At 52.9% G+C, this 18254-nt stretch overlaps 1 protein-coding gene across 1 annotated transcript in view; it reads right to left on the bottom strand.

Moving 5' to 3' along the window:
• Positions 1-1861: 1861 nt before the first annotated feature.
• Positions 1862-18254, bottom strand: part of TWSG1 (twisted gastrulation BMP signaling modulator 1) — a 30537-nt gene continuing 14144 nt past the window's right edge. The window contains exons 2-4 of the mRNA XM_079108922.1: positions 12658-12757; positions 4507-4773; positions 1862-2959 (exon numbers count right to left, since the gene is read on the bottom strand). Of these exons, the coding sequence (XP_078965048.1) occupies positions 2778-2959; positions 4507-4773; positions 12658-12757 (549 nt within the window). The 3' untranslated portion in view covers positions 1862-2777. The remainder of the gene's footprint in view (positions 2960-4506; positions 4774-12657; positions 12758-18254) is intronic.

Below are 18254 nucleotides of genomic sequence, written 5' to 3'. Positions count from 1 at the left end.
AATGATTCAAAGGGCTGGGGAAGTGGCTCAGTGGTCAGGCGCCCCTGGGTTCGGTTGCCCTCGGCGCTGGGCTGCTGGCGTGAAGCGGCACACGCTGCCCCCACGGCGCAGCTGTGGCTCTCTCCTCACTGCCACGCTTCCTGCAGGGATCGCGGTGGGCGCCAGCCATCGTCCTCCCTTCCTGATCCCGAAGCCCCACCGCAGGATCGCGAGGCCCACAGTCGAGAATGGTGAGGTGCTGTCTGACGGGGCCCAGGAGGGAAGGAAGTGTAGGGAGCGGCAGAGCAGATGTCAAGGTCCCTGGTCCTGCCGACTCCGTCGGGCCCTCCAAGGGAAGAGGACAGGCGTCGCTGACCTCAGACACGGACCTCACCAGACACAGTGCCGGCTTCTTTGGGCACTCTATGCTGAAATTAGCAGAAAACGTGTCTCATTCATTTCAATTTTGTATTAAATACTTTTTTGTTAATGGGGCCAACCAAAGAAAAGATGCCTGTTTTATTATGTCGTGGATCGTCTACAACACGGAGCACACACTCGTGGGAATGCAGGATAGAACCGAAACTTCAAGGCAGCTTTCTCAAAACCATCTGAGCCTGCGGCCTGGTCGCCTCGCCCTGCGTGGAAGCCAGGTTCCTCTCCACTCAGATGCTACCCGACACCTGCTTGGTGTCCTAGCACCTGACAGGTCGCACTGCCCCCCGAGGGCGTCCCTTTCCCAACAGCCTCGTGAACAGAGGTGGGGTTTCATTTGAACTGTCATCCGACTGGGGCCATAAGGGTGACACGGTGTGAGTCATGACGTCACAGGGAGGGGCAGCAGAAGCCCCGCTGGCAAGCACCAGTCCCCGCAGCTCCCAGAGCCCAGGACCCACAGGTGACCACTAAGTTCTGACTGAAATAAAAAGGACGCCTCTCCAAGCTTCCATGTGGGAGTGAGCGTGGGGTCACTGCAAGGGAGGAGGGGTCCCACCGGGGTCACTGCAGGGGAGGAGGGGTCCCACGGGGTCACTGCAGGGGAGGAGGGGGTCCCACCGGGGTCACTGCAGGGGAGGAGGGGTCCCACGGGGTCACTGCAGGGGAGGAGGGGTCCCACGGGGTCACTGCAGGGGAGGAGGAGGTTCAATAAATCATCCACTGAAAAATGTACGGGGTGGAAAAGGCACAGCATTTTACAAGTTCATAATGGAAAGCTAAAAAGTGGTGATCAGTGCACTTCAACTGCCTGTCATTGTTAAGAAAATACCACATGTTGAGAACAAACCCAGAAGCACCCTCTACTTGTAGGCACAACGGAAAGTAGTGAAGGTGAAACGAGGCAGCCGGACTCCTTCCCACTGCCTGGGCCTTGGCCTTGAGGTGCTGGTGAGAGAGGGTGAGGGGAGGACGAGGGAGGGTGAGGGAAGGACGAGGGAGGGGAGACAGAGGGAGGGTGGGGGGAGGACGAGGGAGGGGAGACAGAGGGAGGGCCAGAGGCGCTTCTAGGCACAAGGAGCTGAGGTCTCTCCATGACGCCCCAGAGCCCAAGCCCAGCTTCCTCAGAGGCTCAAGTGCCCAGGTCCCTGCAGCCTTGGTGACAGTGATCTCAGAGCAGAAACGTCATCCAGCTGTGAACTTTATTGTAATCACAATGTCACAAATAAGCCCGTAACTACTGTTCAGATAATGACTAATACAAACTATCCAACAGCATTTTCTGTGTGTACATTAACATATGAAGACATACAGAGGTTTTCCTACAAAGTTACTTGTGATTCAAATATTTACTAGAGAAATTAGAAATTCTGTAAAGTCAGGAGTTTGTGTAACAAAGGTTGGTTTTAGATTCACGCCTGAAGATCGGGGTGTGTCACTGTGAAGGACAGCGTATTTAGGCTTCTCTCTACTGAAACAGATAAAAAGCTGTAGTGTACATGATCCTGTAGTGCATCTGGAGTGAACGGAATCTTGAACAGAGATTTTAAAACATATTCCGGAATTTTAACCTCCCACAATCTGACGCTCACTGGATGAGAACCAGAGAGCCAGACAGAAAGGGGCAGTGAAGGACAGGGGCACGCGCCCGCCAGGTCGAGTGCTTCTCGCCATTCCCAGCACCGAGCACCTTCCTGTCCACCTCGTGGATTCTCCCGCGTGGGCTGAGGCTCACTGTCACCTCAGTGTGGCCTGGCTCTCGGCTACCCACCTGCCCAGAGGGACAGGCCGCTTCCCTGCACGCTAGCTGGCGCCCGAGACACCACTACTTGTCCTGCAGAGCATGTTGGGTGCAGCCTCAGGGTGCGCCCCTGGGCGCGGGCGGACGAGAGCCTTGCCCAGCGCATAGTCCCGTGTGGACAATGCAGCAGGCACTTGCTCTCTGCAGCCAGCAGAAGCTTGGGATCTCCGCGTTTTCGGGGTGATCTGAATACCCCTCTGCTCCTGAAGCAGACTCAAGGCACGGTGAAGAGGGGCGCGTGGCAGGACGGCGTCCGGGTCCAGGCGCCACGGGAGCCCGCTCCCGGCAGCGGGTCCTGCGAGCACTAGGAGGGAGCCACGCGGGCTGAGGACCCAGGTCTCCCAAGGACTCCTGTGCCGGCTCCTCCGACCACCAGTGCTGTGCACCACAGGAGGAGAGGCCAGGGCCGGCAGAGAGGAGGAGCGTGCGGGAGCGTCCGGCACCCACCCTGCACGCACGCGCCTCCTTCCCAGCCCGCCTGGGATCCAGCCATGGACTCGCTGAGCCCCAGCACGCCTTTCCTTCCGACTCGAGTGCTTGGGTCTTCACTCCTACGCCTCCTTTAAAACATGCAGTTCATGCACTTGACGGTTTTACTGCCATAGTCGATGCACTCCGGGCCGATGCACTCACAGCAGGCGTTGTGGAACCAGCGGTACTTGGACGCCCCCATGGACTCACAGGAGATCTTACACTGATGTATGGACATGCAGTCGTCAAAGTACACCACTGTGCACATGTGCTCTGGAAGAGAGAAGGCGGGATTTCAGAGCGAGCGCTCACAGCCGTGGTGCTTTCCACCCAGCTGAACAGGACTGACAGTTGTCTGTCCCTTATTGCTGGCCCGCACGGGACATAAATGAGGTACAGGAGAAAAAAATCTCTGCCAATCAGGCTGAGAATTCTCCCACCACAGCTGAACAAAGCAAAGGGTGTCCTGGTCTCTTCCACCACAGTTTAGACTTTGATCTGAAGGGTAGATTACTGGGCTGAAAAGCTACTTGCTGCAGGATACAGTGGGACGTGCCTGTAATCCCAGCAAATCAGGAGGCCAGGCAGGAGGAGTACGAGTTTGAAGTCACATGGGGCAAATTATGAGACCCTGTCTCAATATAAAGAAAGTGGGCTGGGACCCAGCCCAGGGGTACAGTGCCTGTCTGGAAGCATGAAAGGTCCTGGGGTCAAGCCTCAGCTCCACAACAAACCTCTTAAGTCGATCATTTGGTAAGATTTCCTGTGAAGAGAGAACTTTGCAGCCAAAAGATGAAATTATGATGAGAACTTGAATAAAGTAAGAAACCCTTCAGGGGATGGCCCCTGGGGAACCGGTCTAATCAGAGGACCCGAGGGCCAGGAGCCCAGGCAGCCTGCACACTGAGGAGAGAGCTGCAGCCACACGGGGTGCTGACTGTCCAGGGAGCTCAGAGGACACTGCCCAGACCAGCTCCAGGAACTAAGCAGTTTCTGAGCAAAGTCTGTGAGTCATTATTTACAGCCCTGGTTATTTATATTTTAACAATGGGAAGAAGGGCAGCAAAACATCTTATTATCATCTTCCACAAATTTCTGATGTTTTCTGAAACCCAGAATTTGTTGCATAAAGAACCTAAGAGAAAATAAGAATTATTAAATATTTAAGAAAGATTAAAAGCGACATTTTATGGAATCTGTTATTTGACAAAAGTCACTTTGCTTTTGCTACCCATGTCCAGAGTCCTGTCTGCTCTGTGGGGACAGGTTGTGCCGGAGGACAGGACAGCAGCAGGTGAACATGGGAATCACCGCAGCAGGGCACTGCGCGTCCCATCTGTGGCAGAGCTGGAGCCTGCTGGGCTTCAGAAACCTACCAGCCCTTTAGACTCGACTCCATGACCGCAGTGACCCCACTGACGCGCCGGCGTGCTCCTCGGGTTTCCACTCCCTTGGGAGCAGAAGTGCAGAGGGCCAGCTGGAGCGAGTGAACCGGGGATGAGGTGTCCACACTGCATGCTCCTAGGGGCGGTCCAGCCATAGCGCCAGTGCTACGATGAAACCCTGGCTTTGGGAACGCGGGTGAGTGATGCCCTGCTGCGTGGGCAGCACTGGCGCCTGGGGAGTTAGTGGTGGGGCCTGCCGCAGGTGGACACCAGCGTGAGCGCCCTGGCCAGCAGCGGGGAGCTCTGAGCTGTGCTGACCGGCTTGCTCCTGGGGGTTTTTGGAGTCTGGAATTTACTCAAGACCACCCAGATTCACGCAGGTGTCGCAGGGCCCGGGGAGACCCAGAGGCTGGGAGGGAAGCCCCCGGCGGTTACCTTTGTCACCGGAATAAGGTGCGTGGACGTTATTGCTGGGAACGGATACGTTCTGCTGGTGCGGTGGGTTCACCGTCTCCAGGAAGGAGACCAGGTTCTCGTGGTGAGAGAGCTCCTCGGCCACGGGGAAGGAGACGACGTTCCAGTGCAGCTGGGTGTCGCCCTCGGTGAGCGCGCGGAAGAGCGAGGGGATGGGCTCATGCAGGTCCTCCACGGTGCTCTTGGAGGTGGGGGGCGTGTCGCTGTAGTTGCGAGGGTTGCACATGCCTGGGGGAGAGTTGGCTGTCCTCACTGACCTGGCCGCAGGGGGCTGGTGCCCCGCGTCAGCCAGCCCTGTGGACGCTCTGCCGCCGGCTCCTGTGGAGGCTCCCTCTACTTCAGGAACCAGAGCCCCTGGAGGGGGAGATCCCAGGCCCGCAGCACAGCACGGCCTGAGCCAGGAACCCTATTCTGTGACAAAGGAGGAGCTCAGTGAGCAACAGGGTCTGTGAAAAACCCACTGGAGGCCATCGGAGGGGGTCCCGTGGACTAAGGCGACGTTTCCTCTCAGTACTGGGAACAGCCCAGGGGTGTTCCACCACAGAGACACATCCCCAGCCCTTTTTATTTTTCGACAGGGCCTTGCTAAGTTGCTGAGGCTGGCCAAACTTGGCATCCCCCTTTCTCCTGCCTCAGCCTCCCCAATGGCCGGGATGACTGGCATGTGCCACCACACTGGTTAGATCTTGAAAGAAGGATAACAGTGGGTCATCACCTCGTGAACAAACAGGATCCAAGGAGTGCGTGTGTTAAAACTAAGTGAATAAATGAGTGGAGGGTAAGGAACCCTTCTGAGCCACTGAAGAGATGCAGGTGGAACGGAGGAGACAGAAGGCCACCATCCAGACCACCACAGGCATGTCCGCTCTGATGAGAGAAGTCAGTGGGTGCCAAGGCTGGGGCGGGAGGGACAGCATGTGCTCATGGAGCCTGGAAGTGCCAATTGGCAGTAGAGGGGTTAATGGTGGTCAGGAGATCGGGGTGACGTCACAGTGATGGGACAGGTGGATGCTGTGTCACCTGGCACAGGCAGTGACACAGTGACGGGTTGCCCAGGAGGTGTGACTGAAGCATGGTCACGGGCTGAGTCAGGTGGGCAGGGGTGAGGACCAGCCTACAGACGTACAGTCTGCACTCCAAAGCAGGCACAGGACAAGGACGTCTCAGATGGAAGGACTTCGAGGTCTGACAACGAGGCACTCACGTATTCCCAGAGAGGCTCCTGGACCAGATGGGAGCAGAGGGCCTGCTGGGGCGGGGCAGTCTGTGGGTGTGGGAAGCGGCCTGATGTGGAGGGACATGGGGATTGTAGAGAAGTCCGTGTTGCTGGAAGATTCGGACTGCAGTGTTCAGTGGTGATGGGGCCTCAGGTGTGAACTGCTTTCTAAAGACCCGAAGACAAGCGAAAGTGTGTGAGAGAGTGTGTGTGTGTGTGTGAGAGTGTATGTGTGTGTGAAAGTGTGTGTGTGCGAGTTGTGAGTGCGTATGTGTGAGTGTGTGTGTGAGAGAGTGTGTGTGTGAGTGTGGCGGGGGGACACTGAGCAACGAGCCAATGTGATCACAAAGCGTTAAGACCTGAGAATCTGGTGAGGGTTCGGAATGCAGGAGGCTTTCTACCCTTCTGGCAAAATCTCTATACCTGGAATTATTTCAAAATGAATTGTTGAAAAAATTTGTTTGTTTGGTTTTTTTTGCCGTGCTGGGGATCGAACCCAGGGCCTCATGCTTGCAAGGCAAGCACTCTACCGACTGAGCTGTCTCCCCAGCCCGAAAAAAAATAGTTTTAAAAGGAGAACATGGATGGAGGGACTTTGAGAAAACCTCCTTCCAGGGCTCTTGCCATGAAGGTGAGGACTGAGCTCGCCCAGGCTCAGCCTGTGCAGAGAGGGCCACTCCTCGCCATGGGCTGGGCGCAGGCTGCCGTGAGCTGAGCACAGTCCCGCGCCCAGGGCAGCATGCTCGCCACCGTGTCAGGGGAGGCAGTCAGTAGCAAGAGTAACTGAGACAGAACCCTCTGGGCTGCCTTTAGCTTTCAAAAGCTAAATCTTTCTTCCTTCCATCTTTCTTCCCATCCATTAAATTTAATATGGAGTTTCATGTCCACCCAGATTAAAAATTTGAAAAGTTAAATCAAATTTAAGAATTTCTAAATTTTATAAATCCAGAGAGGAGAAAGACTTCTTGTTTGTTTTTCACACTTTTTTGGCTTAAGAAACACTGGAAGAACCGAGAAGGATGTACAAACTTGTGCATAAATCGTGCTCTTCGTGAACTCTCACACCCGAGCCTCAACCCGTAGACTGGACAGAGTGAGTGGCCGTCTGACTCCCGGAAGGGGGAGCGGTGCCAGACCCGGAGTGACAGGTGCAACCTCACCTGCCGGGGATGGAGCCACGGCCACACTCATCCTTGCTGCATGGCCACTGCCGAGTCGAGGCCCCTCTGCGAGGGACCCCCCAGGCGAGCCTCCTCGTGAAGTGTGCGTCCGTCTCTGACCGGGTCACTTCCTGAGGAAGCACCACGAGAGACATGGGCACGCGACTCTGACCTCACTTCCTGCCGTGGGCTTCCAATCCTGCACGCTTCCAAGTACAGGGACTGTGCCTGACCTCCCGATGTGCTGTCCTGCTTGGGAAAGAACCCGTTGAGACTTCTGGAGCTCCTCAGTTGCCCTTTTCACCATGAACGGGGCCCACGCCTGGTCTGAGTTCGCTCAGGACGCAGCAGAAGCATTGCAGCACCCTGACGCCGCCTGTCGTTGGGGAGCTCTTCTCTGGGCAGAGGCTGCCTTGGAGCCCGCTCTTCTCTTCCTGATCACTTCCCTGAGATTCTGTTGCTGTTTTGTATTCTTTCCCTACACAGTAATTTAAACACTGATTATAAATGTAACTGCTAAACTGGTTTTGCAAATGACAGTCGTAACTGGCAATAACTGAAAGACACGGATTTTAAACCCGTAAGTGAACACTGGCTTAGTGGTAGAGCACCCCTGGGTTCAATCCCCAGGACAAGACAAACAGAAAACAAAAACCCAGGATGAACACATCCAAAGCTATGTGCACACAAAGAAGCACACAGCAGCCCACGGGACTGGGGCCAGCACAGCTCCAAGTTTAGAGGGAGAGGAAATCAGCTACATAAACATAAAACTTTCAGGATGAAAAACAGCAAAGAAAGTCAAAACACAAATGATCAATGAAAACATACTCGTAACACAGGTGTTGCAGTTATATCCTCACTATGTAGATTTCAAAACTCCTTGAAGAAGAAAAAAGGTAGTAGAAAAGTGGATAATATATAAGAATAAACAAGTCAAAGAAATACAGTCCTTAAACATGGACGGACACTCCACGTCACTAGTAATAAGACACAGGAAAACTAAAATCGTACCATTTCTTCCCATCAGATTACCAAATGCCCAGAAGCCCGTTACCAACAGCAATGGGGTTCAGCAGGGTAACTGCTTTTCTCTTTTAAGGAAGAAGTCTGTAATTAACTGATCTGTACGTGGTGCTGTGGATGGACCCAGGTGCCTCACGGGTGCGAGGCAAGTGCTCACCACTGAGCCCAGCCCAGCCCAGCGCAGTGCGCAGCTCTGGAGCGCTGCTGAGCGAGTCCACTGCCATCACAGCACCCTGGGGAAAGCGCACAGGACACAGCCCTCGGGAGCACAGCCTAGACAGCAGCACAGCTACACAGGCTACTGCCCAGGTTCACTCCTGCAAGGCAGAGACTGGAGCAACCCAAGGGCCATGCGTGCTGAGTGAGCACACAGGGAAGTCTGAAAGGGGAGAGGAGGCAGGGCGCAAGGCCACGCAGGTGAGCGCCCTGTGTGACAAATGCAAACCTCGTGGAATTTCAAACCTAGGTCCCAGGTCCAGCTGTCCTCATCAGCCCAGGCTTGGCCCACCCTGTGGTCCGCCCTCCAAGTGCCCTAGCTTGAACGAGGAATACAGATGAGGCAGGAAGCAGAGCAAGGAGACCGAGACGGCCACGAGCCCCATCCGGCCCTGCCGTGGACATTTGTCTGTCCTGTGTCGATGTTTTACATCCTCACAACATAAAAGCAGCTGGCCTTGGTGGTCATACCTGTGATCCCAACACCAGAGAGGCCGAGGCAGGAGGATCGCAAGTTCAAGGTCAGCCTCAGCAACTCAGATGCTGTCTCCAAGAGTGAAAACGGGCTGGGGAGGTGGCTCGGTGGCTAAGCAGCCCTGGGTTCAATCTCTGGTGTCTGGGTGCGTGCACACACACACACACACACACACACACACCCCAAACATAGAACTAAACCAGAAGGAAACAACTCCTGAGACTGAAACAAATGAACACAATAGACCTTACTTTATGTCAAGCTGGTCACACAGCTGCTCAGGAGATGATTCTAGGTGGTCTGGGAACAGTACTGAGATTGCATCTTCAGCAAATATTCAAGAATCAGCAACCTCAAATTTTATTTAATCATCTCAGTGATTTATGATCATAAAAGTATATATTGTTAAACGATCAAAATAACTTTTTAAATAAATTCCTTCACACAGAAAAGATATAAATGAACTGAAACATATAAGTAGGAACCAAAAATTTCAGATTACAAGAAGTTATAAATATAAAATCAAAGAAATAAAAACCCTTAATTTTAAAATTGAATCAGTGTGAACTCAAAGCAGGCGGTCCCGTCCTTTGCCTGCCTGTGCCTGCCCCCTGGAAAGGCCTGGAGAGGCCCCGGCACAGCCACACACTGCCATGTCTGGACGGAAGTCTCTAACCGCCATCTTCCCTTCAGGGAACCAAGGCTCCTGGAGAAATCCCAGATGTGAGGCACGTGGGACGAGTCTGGGAGAATCTGAAGCTGACAAAAACAGAAACCACACCAGAAGGGCTCGGGGCCTTTGGGAGGATCTGGAAAGGCTCCTACTAGCCAGGGATGAGATAATTTGAAGAAGGAGGAAAAAAGAGAGCAACTGAATAAAACACTAACATATCTTAAAGACCCATGATTTCATCACTAAAGCAAACAGGCCAGCGAAAAGCAAACGAAACCTACTGCTGAGCCTTAACGGAACCTGCGGGCAGAGTTGATACTCTGCAAAGGGGTGAAGAGAAAGAACTGAGCATCTTCTTGCATTTGCTAATCCATCCTGTATTTCAGGTGAGCAATGGGCCCTGCTGGGTAGAGAAGCTCCGCCCAGCACAGTCCCGGCCGGTAACAACTGCAGAAGTGGCGACAGAGAAGGCCGCTGCTTCACAACTCCAAGGACGGCAGCTTCACCCGGCGCTGACCACCACTTGCCACCAAGGATGGCATGCTCACTGTCCAAACCCAGGGACCAGTTTGGGCATCAGCAGACGCAGGACATGGGGTGTGGCCTGCCTGCTGAGGTGCACTCTGTGCCTCCCCACAAGCGAGCCTGGATCTAATTTACATCCAGCCTCTTGGACAGAGTGGCCACAGGAAGCCACCACCAAATCCAGAGCGAGGTCTCCTTTCCATCAAAACTGACGGGCTTCTTCAAAAAGAAGAGTGAAAGATGGGGTGGGCGGGAACAGTCTAGAAAACAAGCTTAAGGAACCTCGGCCACCCACGCAGCAAGTGGACTCTGCTTCTTGATCTGGGTAAAATGACAACAAGACCTTCAGCCCGCCAGACGAATCCGAGTGTGGACGGGATGATTGTGAGAAGACACTAAAGGAGGCTGCTAACTGGACGTCACCAGAGAGTTGGTCTTTGTCTGAGAAACACGACTAAAGTATTTGAGTGGTACTGTGAAATGACGGACCTCATAATACCGCATAAAACCAAAAAGGATGGGGAGGGACAGGAGCAGGTGAACAGGCTGGCCACCATCCCTGGCCGCTGTAGCGAAGGAGCAGCACCCAGCAGTTCACTGGGCTTGTCTGTGTGCTCAGCTGGAGAGCAGAACCTGAACGAGGCCCCTCCACCCCCAGCAGCATAGCAGCAGAGGCCAGCGAGACCTGGGGTTCCAGAGCTGCAGGAGAGGCAGATGCTGGACAGGAGGTGAGGCCACACCATTGAGTTAACCCTGTCTTCAGGAGAACTCAGAAGAGAGGAGGAGCTCACGCCGGGTGGGAAGGGGCACAGAGCCAGGAGGAGGCTGTGCCCCACAGGGAGTCTGTGGAAAGCCTCCCGCAAGGAAAGCAGGAGGGCTGTGGCAGAAACACCTGGAGCGTCTGCACTGTGCCCTGTGCAGCGGCAGAGACACCTGGAGCGTCTGCACTCTACCCTGCGCAGTGGGAGAGACACCTGGAGCGTCTGCACTGTGCCCTGTGCAGCGGGAGAGACACCTGGAGCGTCTGCACTCTACCCTGTGCAGTGGGAGAGACACCTGGAGCGTCTGCACTGTACCCTGCGCAGCGGGAGAGACACCTGGAGCGTCTGCACTGTACCCTGCGCAGCGGGAGAGACACCTGGTGCATCTGCATTGTACCCTGGGCCACAGGAGAGACACCACCTGCAGTGCTTCTTTCTCATTGAAAACAAGGCACGACTCTCCAGAAGCAGCAGACTGGATGGTCTGTACCGTGGTGTGTTGGTTAAAACTCACACTCACACACACATGGGTGACACAGTCAACACAGGTTTTGGCAGTGTGCGAAATACACGTGTGCACCGTGGCTCCACCTTCGTTCGGATGTGTATCTGTGTAGAAGGGCCTGGTGCTTTCTCTTTTACTTTATTGTACACATTATTTATATTTAGTGCTCTGAAACAACCCAAAGCTGCTTTCATCCAGGGGACATAAAATGGTCACAGTCATCAGAAGTGTGGAGCGCCCTGTTGGGCTCAGAGTTTACTGGGGTCACGGAGCATGGAGCCCTCTCCCGGCAGACGCCCACCATGCCAGCTGCCAAGAGACCAAGAGGAGCACGAGGGGACAGAGGGCTGTGTCTTCTGCGCTCAGGACTCAAAACAGAGCCGTGGAAACAGTGACGCTGACGCCACCTGCACCCGCCAGGAAGCAACGCAGGGTGCTGGGCCAGGGACTGGGCTGCGGCCACAGCCCCAAGGGCCCTGGACAAGACACTCTCCATGCCGCACGCTGAGGACCCACGGCTCCACCACCAGGTGGGTGTGTATTCAGGTGGATTCAGACATGAACTCCTGGGTTACTGCGGTTACTGGGAAGCTACTGGGAAGACAAGACAGTGGAATCCTCGCCATGCGACAGGAGACCGACCGACAGTCCCTAAGATAAGAGTACGGAGGGCAGAAAAAGAACTCACTGGGACGTGAGCTGAGGCGGAAGGTGGGGCACAGGGCCGAGACCTGCAGGGAGGCAGGCGGGACTGCTGGGGTCCTCCTGCCTCCAAGGCCCGCACGGCTCTCGCTGTGACAAAATGTGTCAGCGGGCAACAGGGCACGTGCTTCCTTGCTATGCAGGCTGTGCTTGCAGGACCACAGGCCCAGCGCTGAGAGCAAGGGTGCTCACGGCCACGTGAGGGGCACCGAGTGGGGCGTCGGCCAGGACGAGGATGCCAGAGGAGCGTTAGGGTTTCCTTCTCAACACGAAGGACAGCGCTCCCCCAGCACACAGGTGCACACATCACTTAGCACACCTTGGGGAACGCTCCAGATGCTTCTCATAGAACAGTTCCTAGTAACAAAACAGTGCTGCTTATGGAAAGTTCAACAGGGCTGGGCTGCGGCTCGGTGGAGGAGCGCTGGCCTGCCTGTGAGGCACCGGGTTCAATTCTCAGCATTGTGTAAGAACAAAGGAATGAAATAAAGGTTCATCAACATCTAAAAAGATCTTTTAGAAATTCCACAGTACAGAAGATTTCAAATGAAAAGCAAAAATACCACATCTTGGAGCCTGTCCTCTGCCTCCCAAGGACGTGCACTTTAAATTTCCTCCCCAAGCTTTTCCTATAAAGATGAAACGTAAATGTCGGTACAGTGCCACACGAGCGTCCTGGTGACGCCGTGCTCCACTGCTCACGCCACCTGCGGCCACCTGGCGCAGACACACAGCACACTCCTGCTGTCACGCCTCTTTCGGCTGGTGCTGGGGATGAACTGGGGTCCTGCGCCCAGCCCGCTCCAGGCTCCTGGAGCAGGACCCGTGGCCCACGGTCCGCGGTGGCACTCACCCACGCAGTCGCAGCACTCGTCCCAGAGGGCCCCGAGGCACAGCATGCACTCCTTACAGCACGAGCAGTTCCCCTCGCCAGGCCGGCACTGGCAGAGCTCCTGCAAGCGACAGAGGACAGGGCACGATTCAGACCACTGACACGGCTGCTCCTCAAGGAAGAAGAGAGGCGAGGTTTACATGCAACGCGGTTCTTCCCCTTCCTGGGCACGGTGGGCAGGTATTCCAGGCGGAACCGGAGCCCAGGCCTGTTGACTTGACGGCTTATCAACATCATGAACTATTTGCAGGAACATAAGGGTCTACAATGTCAAGTTGTTGTTTTTTCCCTTTTGGACACAGTGACTACATATCAGATACTTTTATCTTACTTTGAAACAAAGGAAACAATTTATAACTTAAAACTTTAACCCCCATACCACCTCAACATACAAGTCAGTACATGAACAAGTGCTTTTCAGGTATTCGATTTATTGTTCAAATTAATATAAATGAACAGTCAACTTGTGGTGGGACCTGTGGTTTCTCAATATGTAAAATGTGAATAAAGTATCTGCTACAAAATGCTACTCTGAGCCAAGCATGGTGGTCCTCCCCTGTCATTCCAGCAACTTGGGAGGCTGAGGCAGGAGGACTGCAAGTTCAAGGCCAGCCTAGGCGATTTAGCAAGATCCTGTCTCAAAATAATAAATAAAAAGGGCTGGTATGTGGCTTACTGGTTAAGTACCCTGGGATCAATCCCTGGTAACACACACACATTCAGGAGATTTTTATTGACTCATAATATTTAAAAAATGTCATTTGTGCTGTGGTACTTAATTACAAAGAAGGTGGAAATGAACTTCCACCTTTATATCCCCTCTTAAGTAGCTCCTCGGGTCCTCTCCTCTTATTAAGGGACAGGGTCCATTTCCAGGCCCTCTGGGTTTAGGTGATTTGATGGACAGATTCAGCTGCAGCGACTTCACGCTGGCTCCGAGGTCCCCAGCAGGCTGCAGCGCGCCAGCTGTTTCTGTGGGAGCCTCCCCAGCTGCCCTGGCGCTGAGGTAAGGACCTGTGACAGGCCGGGCCACTGGAAGTCATCCGAGACCAGCAGCCTTCACCCAGCTGGACTAGGCCCACACTGCCAACCACAGACACAGGAGCCAAAGCCCTTCGTTTGACCAGGACTCTCTGGGTGGTGCGTCACTCCAGAGCCAACTGTGCCGCTTGCGTTCTGAAGGAGACCCTGACCAGTCTCCCAGTGTCCCCAGACTGCACTCCTCAACAAACGGAAATGGGATTCTGCAGTCCCCCTGCCCACCTGGCTTCCCTGGCTTGAGAGATACTGGATGTATCTGCAGGAAAAAACGTCACATTTTACTATTTGGATAGAAGTAACTTACGATGACACTGATTTACTCTCAGGCTTAGAAGGAACCTCGAAGGTAAACCAGACCACCCTTCCATCCAAGGCTGGAATCTTCTGCGACGTTCCACTGACAAGTGGGCACCCCAGCCCTCAGGCGACGCGGGGTTTAGGAACCCCAAAGACTCTGTCCCACACTCCTAATGCTTGAGTGATGTTTCCTCTTCTTCTTTTTAGTGGTACTGAGCGTTGAGTCCAGGGTCCTCCACCACCAAAATACTGCCCCTTCCTTTTCACTTTTTGCGACAGGTCTTGCTGACTTGCTGAGCTGGCCTCCAAGTGCCAGCGCCCTGCCTCAGTCTCCAGGGGCTAGGATCACAGGTGTGCCACCGCTGGCTTCGCGAGTGCTTCCCTAAGTGGGGCTGAAGTCTGATCCCCAGAAGACGCCGCCCCTCCCTAAACACAGCTTCTCCCCCCGGAAGCCCCTCTGTCTCCTCCTGCCTCTGCACTGCAGCCTAGAGCCAGCTTGCCTGGACCACCCGTCTGCTGCTACCCTCCTGGGTTTCTCAGAAACCATTTAAACAGTCTGACCTTTCATCTTCCAGGCTACGAGTAACTGGAACGAGGGACGAAAACAGGCGGTAGCTGGCAGTCCCTCTCTTCCCAGATTGTGGAAGTGGGACACAGATGTCTGTCAGTCTGTCGGGAAGCTAGGCCAGGGAGGCCACCCTCGGTCACAGCAAGAGCCGGGTGGGGAGGAAAAGGCTGCTCTGCCCCGAGGATGTGCCGGGTCTTGGTTCCAGACCACAGAAGCCGCTCTCGGTCAGCAGGGAAGACCCTCACCCCTTGAGATGCTCTCAACAACTGGAGTCCCCTCCAGCCAAGAAGCCCCGCTAAACACAGCATGGCCTCCACTCCCTGCCTGTGCACTCCTCTCGGGTCAAGTCTCCCGCAGAGTGACCCTGCCATGACGTGCCACTGAGCTGTGCCACCAGCAAGCACTTTCTTTCCAACTGAGGTCGCTGTGATAAACCATCTCCAGCATGGTCAGAGCATAATATAACCAGGAAGAACAGAGCAGCCTCCCGCCTCCTTCACTCTTACAGAAGCAGCCTAAGTTAGAATGCTTGCTTTGGGTACAAATGTGCTGTCAATACTGTGCTATTTTCAAACCATTTCAACAATGATTTCAGCAAGACTTTAAAAATCTGAAACCTAATCAAATATTACTAATGACACATATTTTTAAAAATTAGGGGCTGGGGAGACAGCTCAGTTGGTAGAGTACTGGGTTTGATTCATAGCACTAAAAAAAAAAAAAATTTCTCTAGGTTAACACTGTGCCTTTAAAATTGAAACATAAGACATAATATTTATCCCTATTAATTCATCTCATTACATTCTAGATCCCTGAACCCGGCCTGTAATTCTAACATGACATTATTTGCAACACTGATCTTAATTCCTTTTTTCATCTCTAGAAGTCCCCGAGCTATTACACAGCATTGTCAAAAATCAACACCTGTGCTATCTTCCAACTAATTTGTTAGTATGAAGTCAGTATTTGTGACTTGTTATGTGCAAATTACAACATGCTAGTTCTGAAGCGCGGGTTGCACTTGTGTAATGCAGATGTGACAAGCTGCGCTGGGGCTGTTAGAAAGTCCCAGGGATGCGGGGAGCTCAGGGGCAGAGTGCATGGTGAGAATGTGCAAGGACCTGGGTTCTAGTCCCAGCACCCAAAACCCCAGGTCCCCAACAAACACACATCCCAATATAAAAGTATGAAAAGAAAAAGGGACCAAAGGATAGAGACTCACTGAGAAGTGCAGATGCATGTCACAAACTAAAAGCTCAGGGCTGTGGGCAGAGCACCTGCCCAGCATGGGAGAAGCCCTGGCTTTGATTTCTGGCACCACAGAACTACAAGCTTGAGGTTACTTGATAATGTGTGACTGATTTCTCCTTAAAACCTGCCTGCCCTTTCACTGGAAGGAGAACACTTATTGGAAACATTTTTAAAAAACACCATTAGTTAAGGATGCTGACACTTTTTGTTTTATAAAGGCTGCCACTTAATCATAAGAAATAAAACTTTACAATTTAATGTACATTACACATAGAAAATATAACTATACTTTTTAATGTGGAGGGCAGGCTGTGCCTGCCCTGAGTGACTCCATGGTGTGTAGAACAGCAGCTCTCAGACTGAGCCTACCCTGAATGACTCTGTGGTGTAGAACAGCAGCTCTCAGGCTGTGCCTGCCCTGAGTGACTCCATGGTGTAGAGCAGCAGCTCTCAGGCTGTGCCTGCCCTGAGTGACTCCGTGGTGTAGAGCAGCAGCTCTCAGGCTGTGCCTGCCCTGAGTGACTCCGTGGTGTAGAACAGCAGCTCTCAGGCTGAGCCTGCCCTGAGTGACTCCATGCTGTAGATCAGCAGCTTCAGGCTGTGCTGCCCTGAGTGACTCCATCCTCTAAAGCACTAGTTTGCCATGAGCTGCTCCATTTTGGTAGAAGTGCCAAGGCAGAATGATTCCACAGGTTGTTTGTGTAAGTAAGCAGCCACCAGCTGCCACCAGAAGGCACAAGTTGATAAATAACTTATATATGCCAACCTGCCAAACTAAATCAGGAGCACGTGGACATGTGGACATCCCAAATCATCTCAGAGACAGCAGACAGGAGAGCTTATAAACCTCACCAGATGAGAAACTCTCACTTGAGACCCATAAAAGGAGGTGCCCCCAAGACTAGCCACAGCAGTGCTTTGATCCTGTCCCCTGCTCACTAGCCACAAGGCCTCTTCCAGGAAAATAGCCATAGTAAAGAACCTCTGATTTCCTGCCCTCCATGGGCTTCAGCAAAGTGCAGTTTCTCCTGCCATGACCACCACAATCGACCCACTCAGCTGACACCCTGAAACTGCTGCCTTCCGGACCCCAGCCTAGAATGCACCCTGTGCCTTGGCAGCTCTGCACCCTGAACAAGTCCCTTGCAGGTTCCTGGTCCCCTCTGACACCTCCAGGGGCTCTCATTCCTATCTGCTCCCCACCTTCCTCTCGGTTTAGCCTTCTCGCCCCATGTGGTGGCCTTAACCTGTCTTGGCCTTTCCGTGACCCAGAAGAAAGTTGTGACTTCACAACTGTGTGAAGTGTGACGTTGACTTCAGCGTTACAGACATCAGACATTGAGATTGGGATCAAAGAACCTGAGCCAGGGGCTTGTGATCCATAAGCACCAAGTGACCTGCCCCTGGTGAGAGCAGCGTGCCTGAGCGTGTCCTTAGGTGAATTCCGCACTGGGACAGACACCGAGGTCTGCTCTCTGTTAACGCCAAGCTTGCTCACGGCACTCAGCTAACTTTTCCTTCTCTCTGCCTTACTGTATGTAGGTTTAAAAAATCGTCGCCTTAATAAAACAAATGCGATCAGATGAAGTTCAGCAGTGTGAGGAGCACCTCACACCTCGTGGTAGCGTGCCTTTCAGACTTGGAAACGGAACAAGACCCAGCCCGACTTCTTGGTGAGCACTGGGCTTCCCCACTTCAAAAGCACTTCTGGGGTTGGGACCACAGCTCACTGGCACAGCGCTTTCTAGCATGTGTGAGGCACTGGGCTCGATCCTCAGCACCACATAAAAATAAACATATAAAGTAAAAGCATGCTGTCCATCCATCTATAGCTACAGAAAAAAAATTTGATCCCTTCCATACCTGACTACTTTCTCCTTCTTTTAGAACCACTGTCTAAAACTTTGTCAGCTTCCATTTCATCCTCACTGTCTTTCAAAGTCTCTACTTGAACAGAAAATATGGTAGAGCTGAAATTTGGAAACTTCTTTGCACTGGGTTATTTATATATTTTACCAACCTCACTATGACTCAACTTGGGTACTGCTCAGCCGAATGGAACATCTGATCAAATCAAACACAAAGTTCACAGAAGTCTAAAATAAAGGCTGACTCAAAGCTTCCAAAATTTACATCCACCACTGCCCTCGAGGTTCTTCAGTGGATTCCACTAAACACTTACAGGCACTGTGCTCAGAGTTTTCATGTGCTATTTTGAACCTCATAAAGCTCAAGTCAAGGTAGTTATTGTTTTTATTTTTCAAATGTAAGTTATAAAATTTATAAATCAGCATTCAATTAATAAGTGGCTGGGACTGTCCTGACCCCAGTGGTGGTTAAATTCAGTGTGTTTTAAACACTGATGAGAAGACTAAAGCTCATTTCTCATTAGCTTAACATT

Source organism: Sciurus vulgaris, assembly GCF_902686455.1.
Source record: "Sciurus vulgaris genome assembly, chromosome: 13".
Classification (NCBI taxonomy): Eukaryota; Metazoa; Chordata; class Mammalia; order Rodentia; family Sciuridae; genus Sciurus; species Sciurus vulgaris.
Note: the sequence above shows the minus strand (reverse complement) of the source record. Positions and strands in the feature narration are given on the sequence as shown.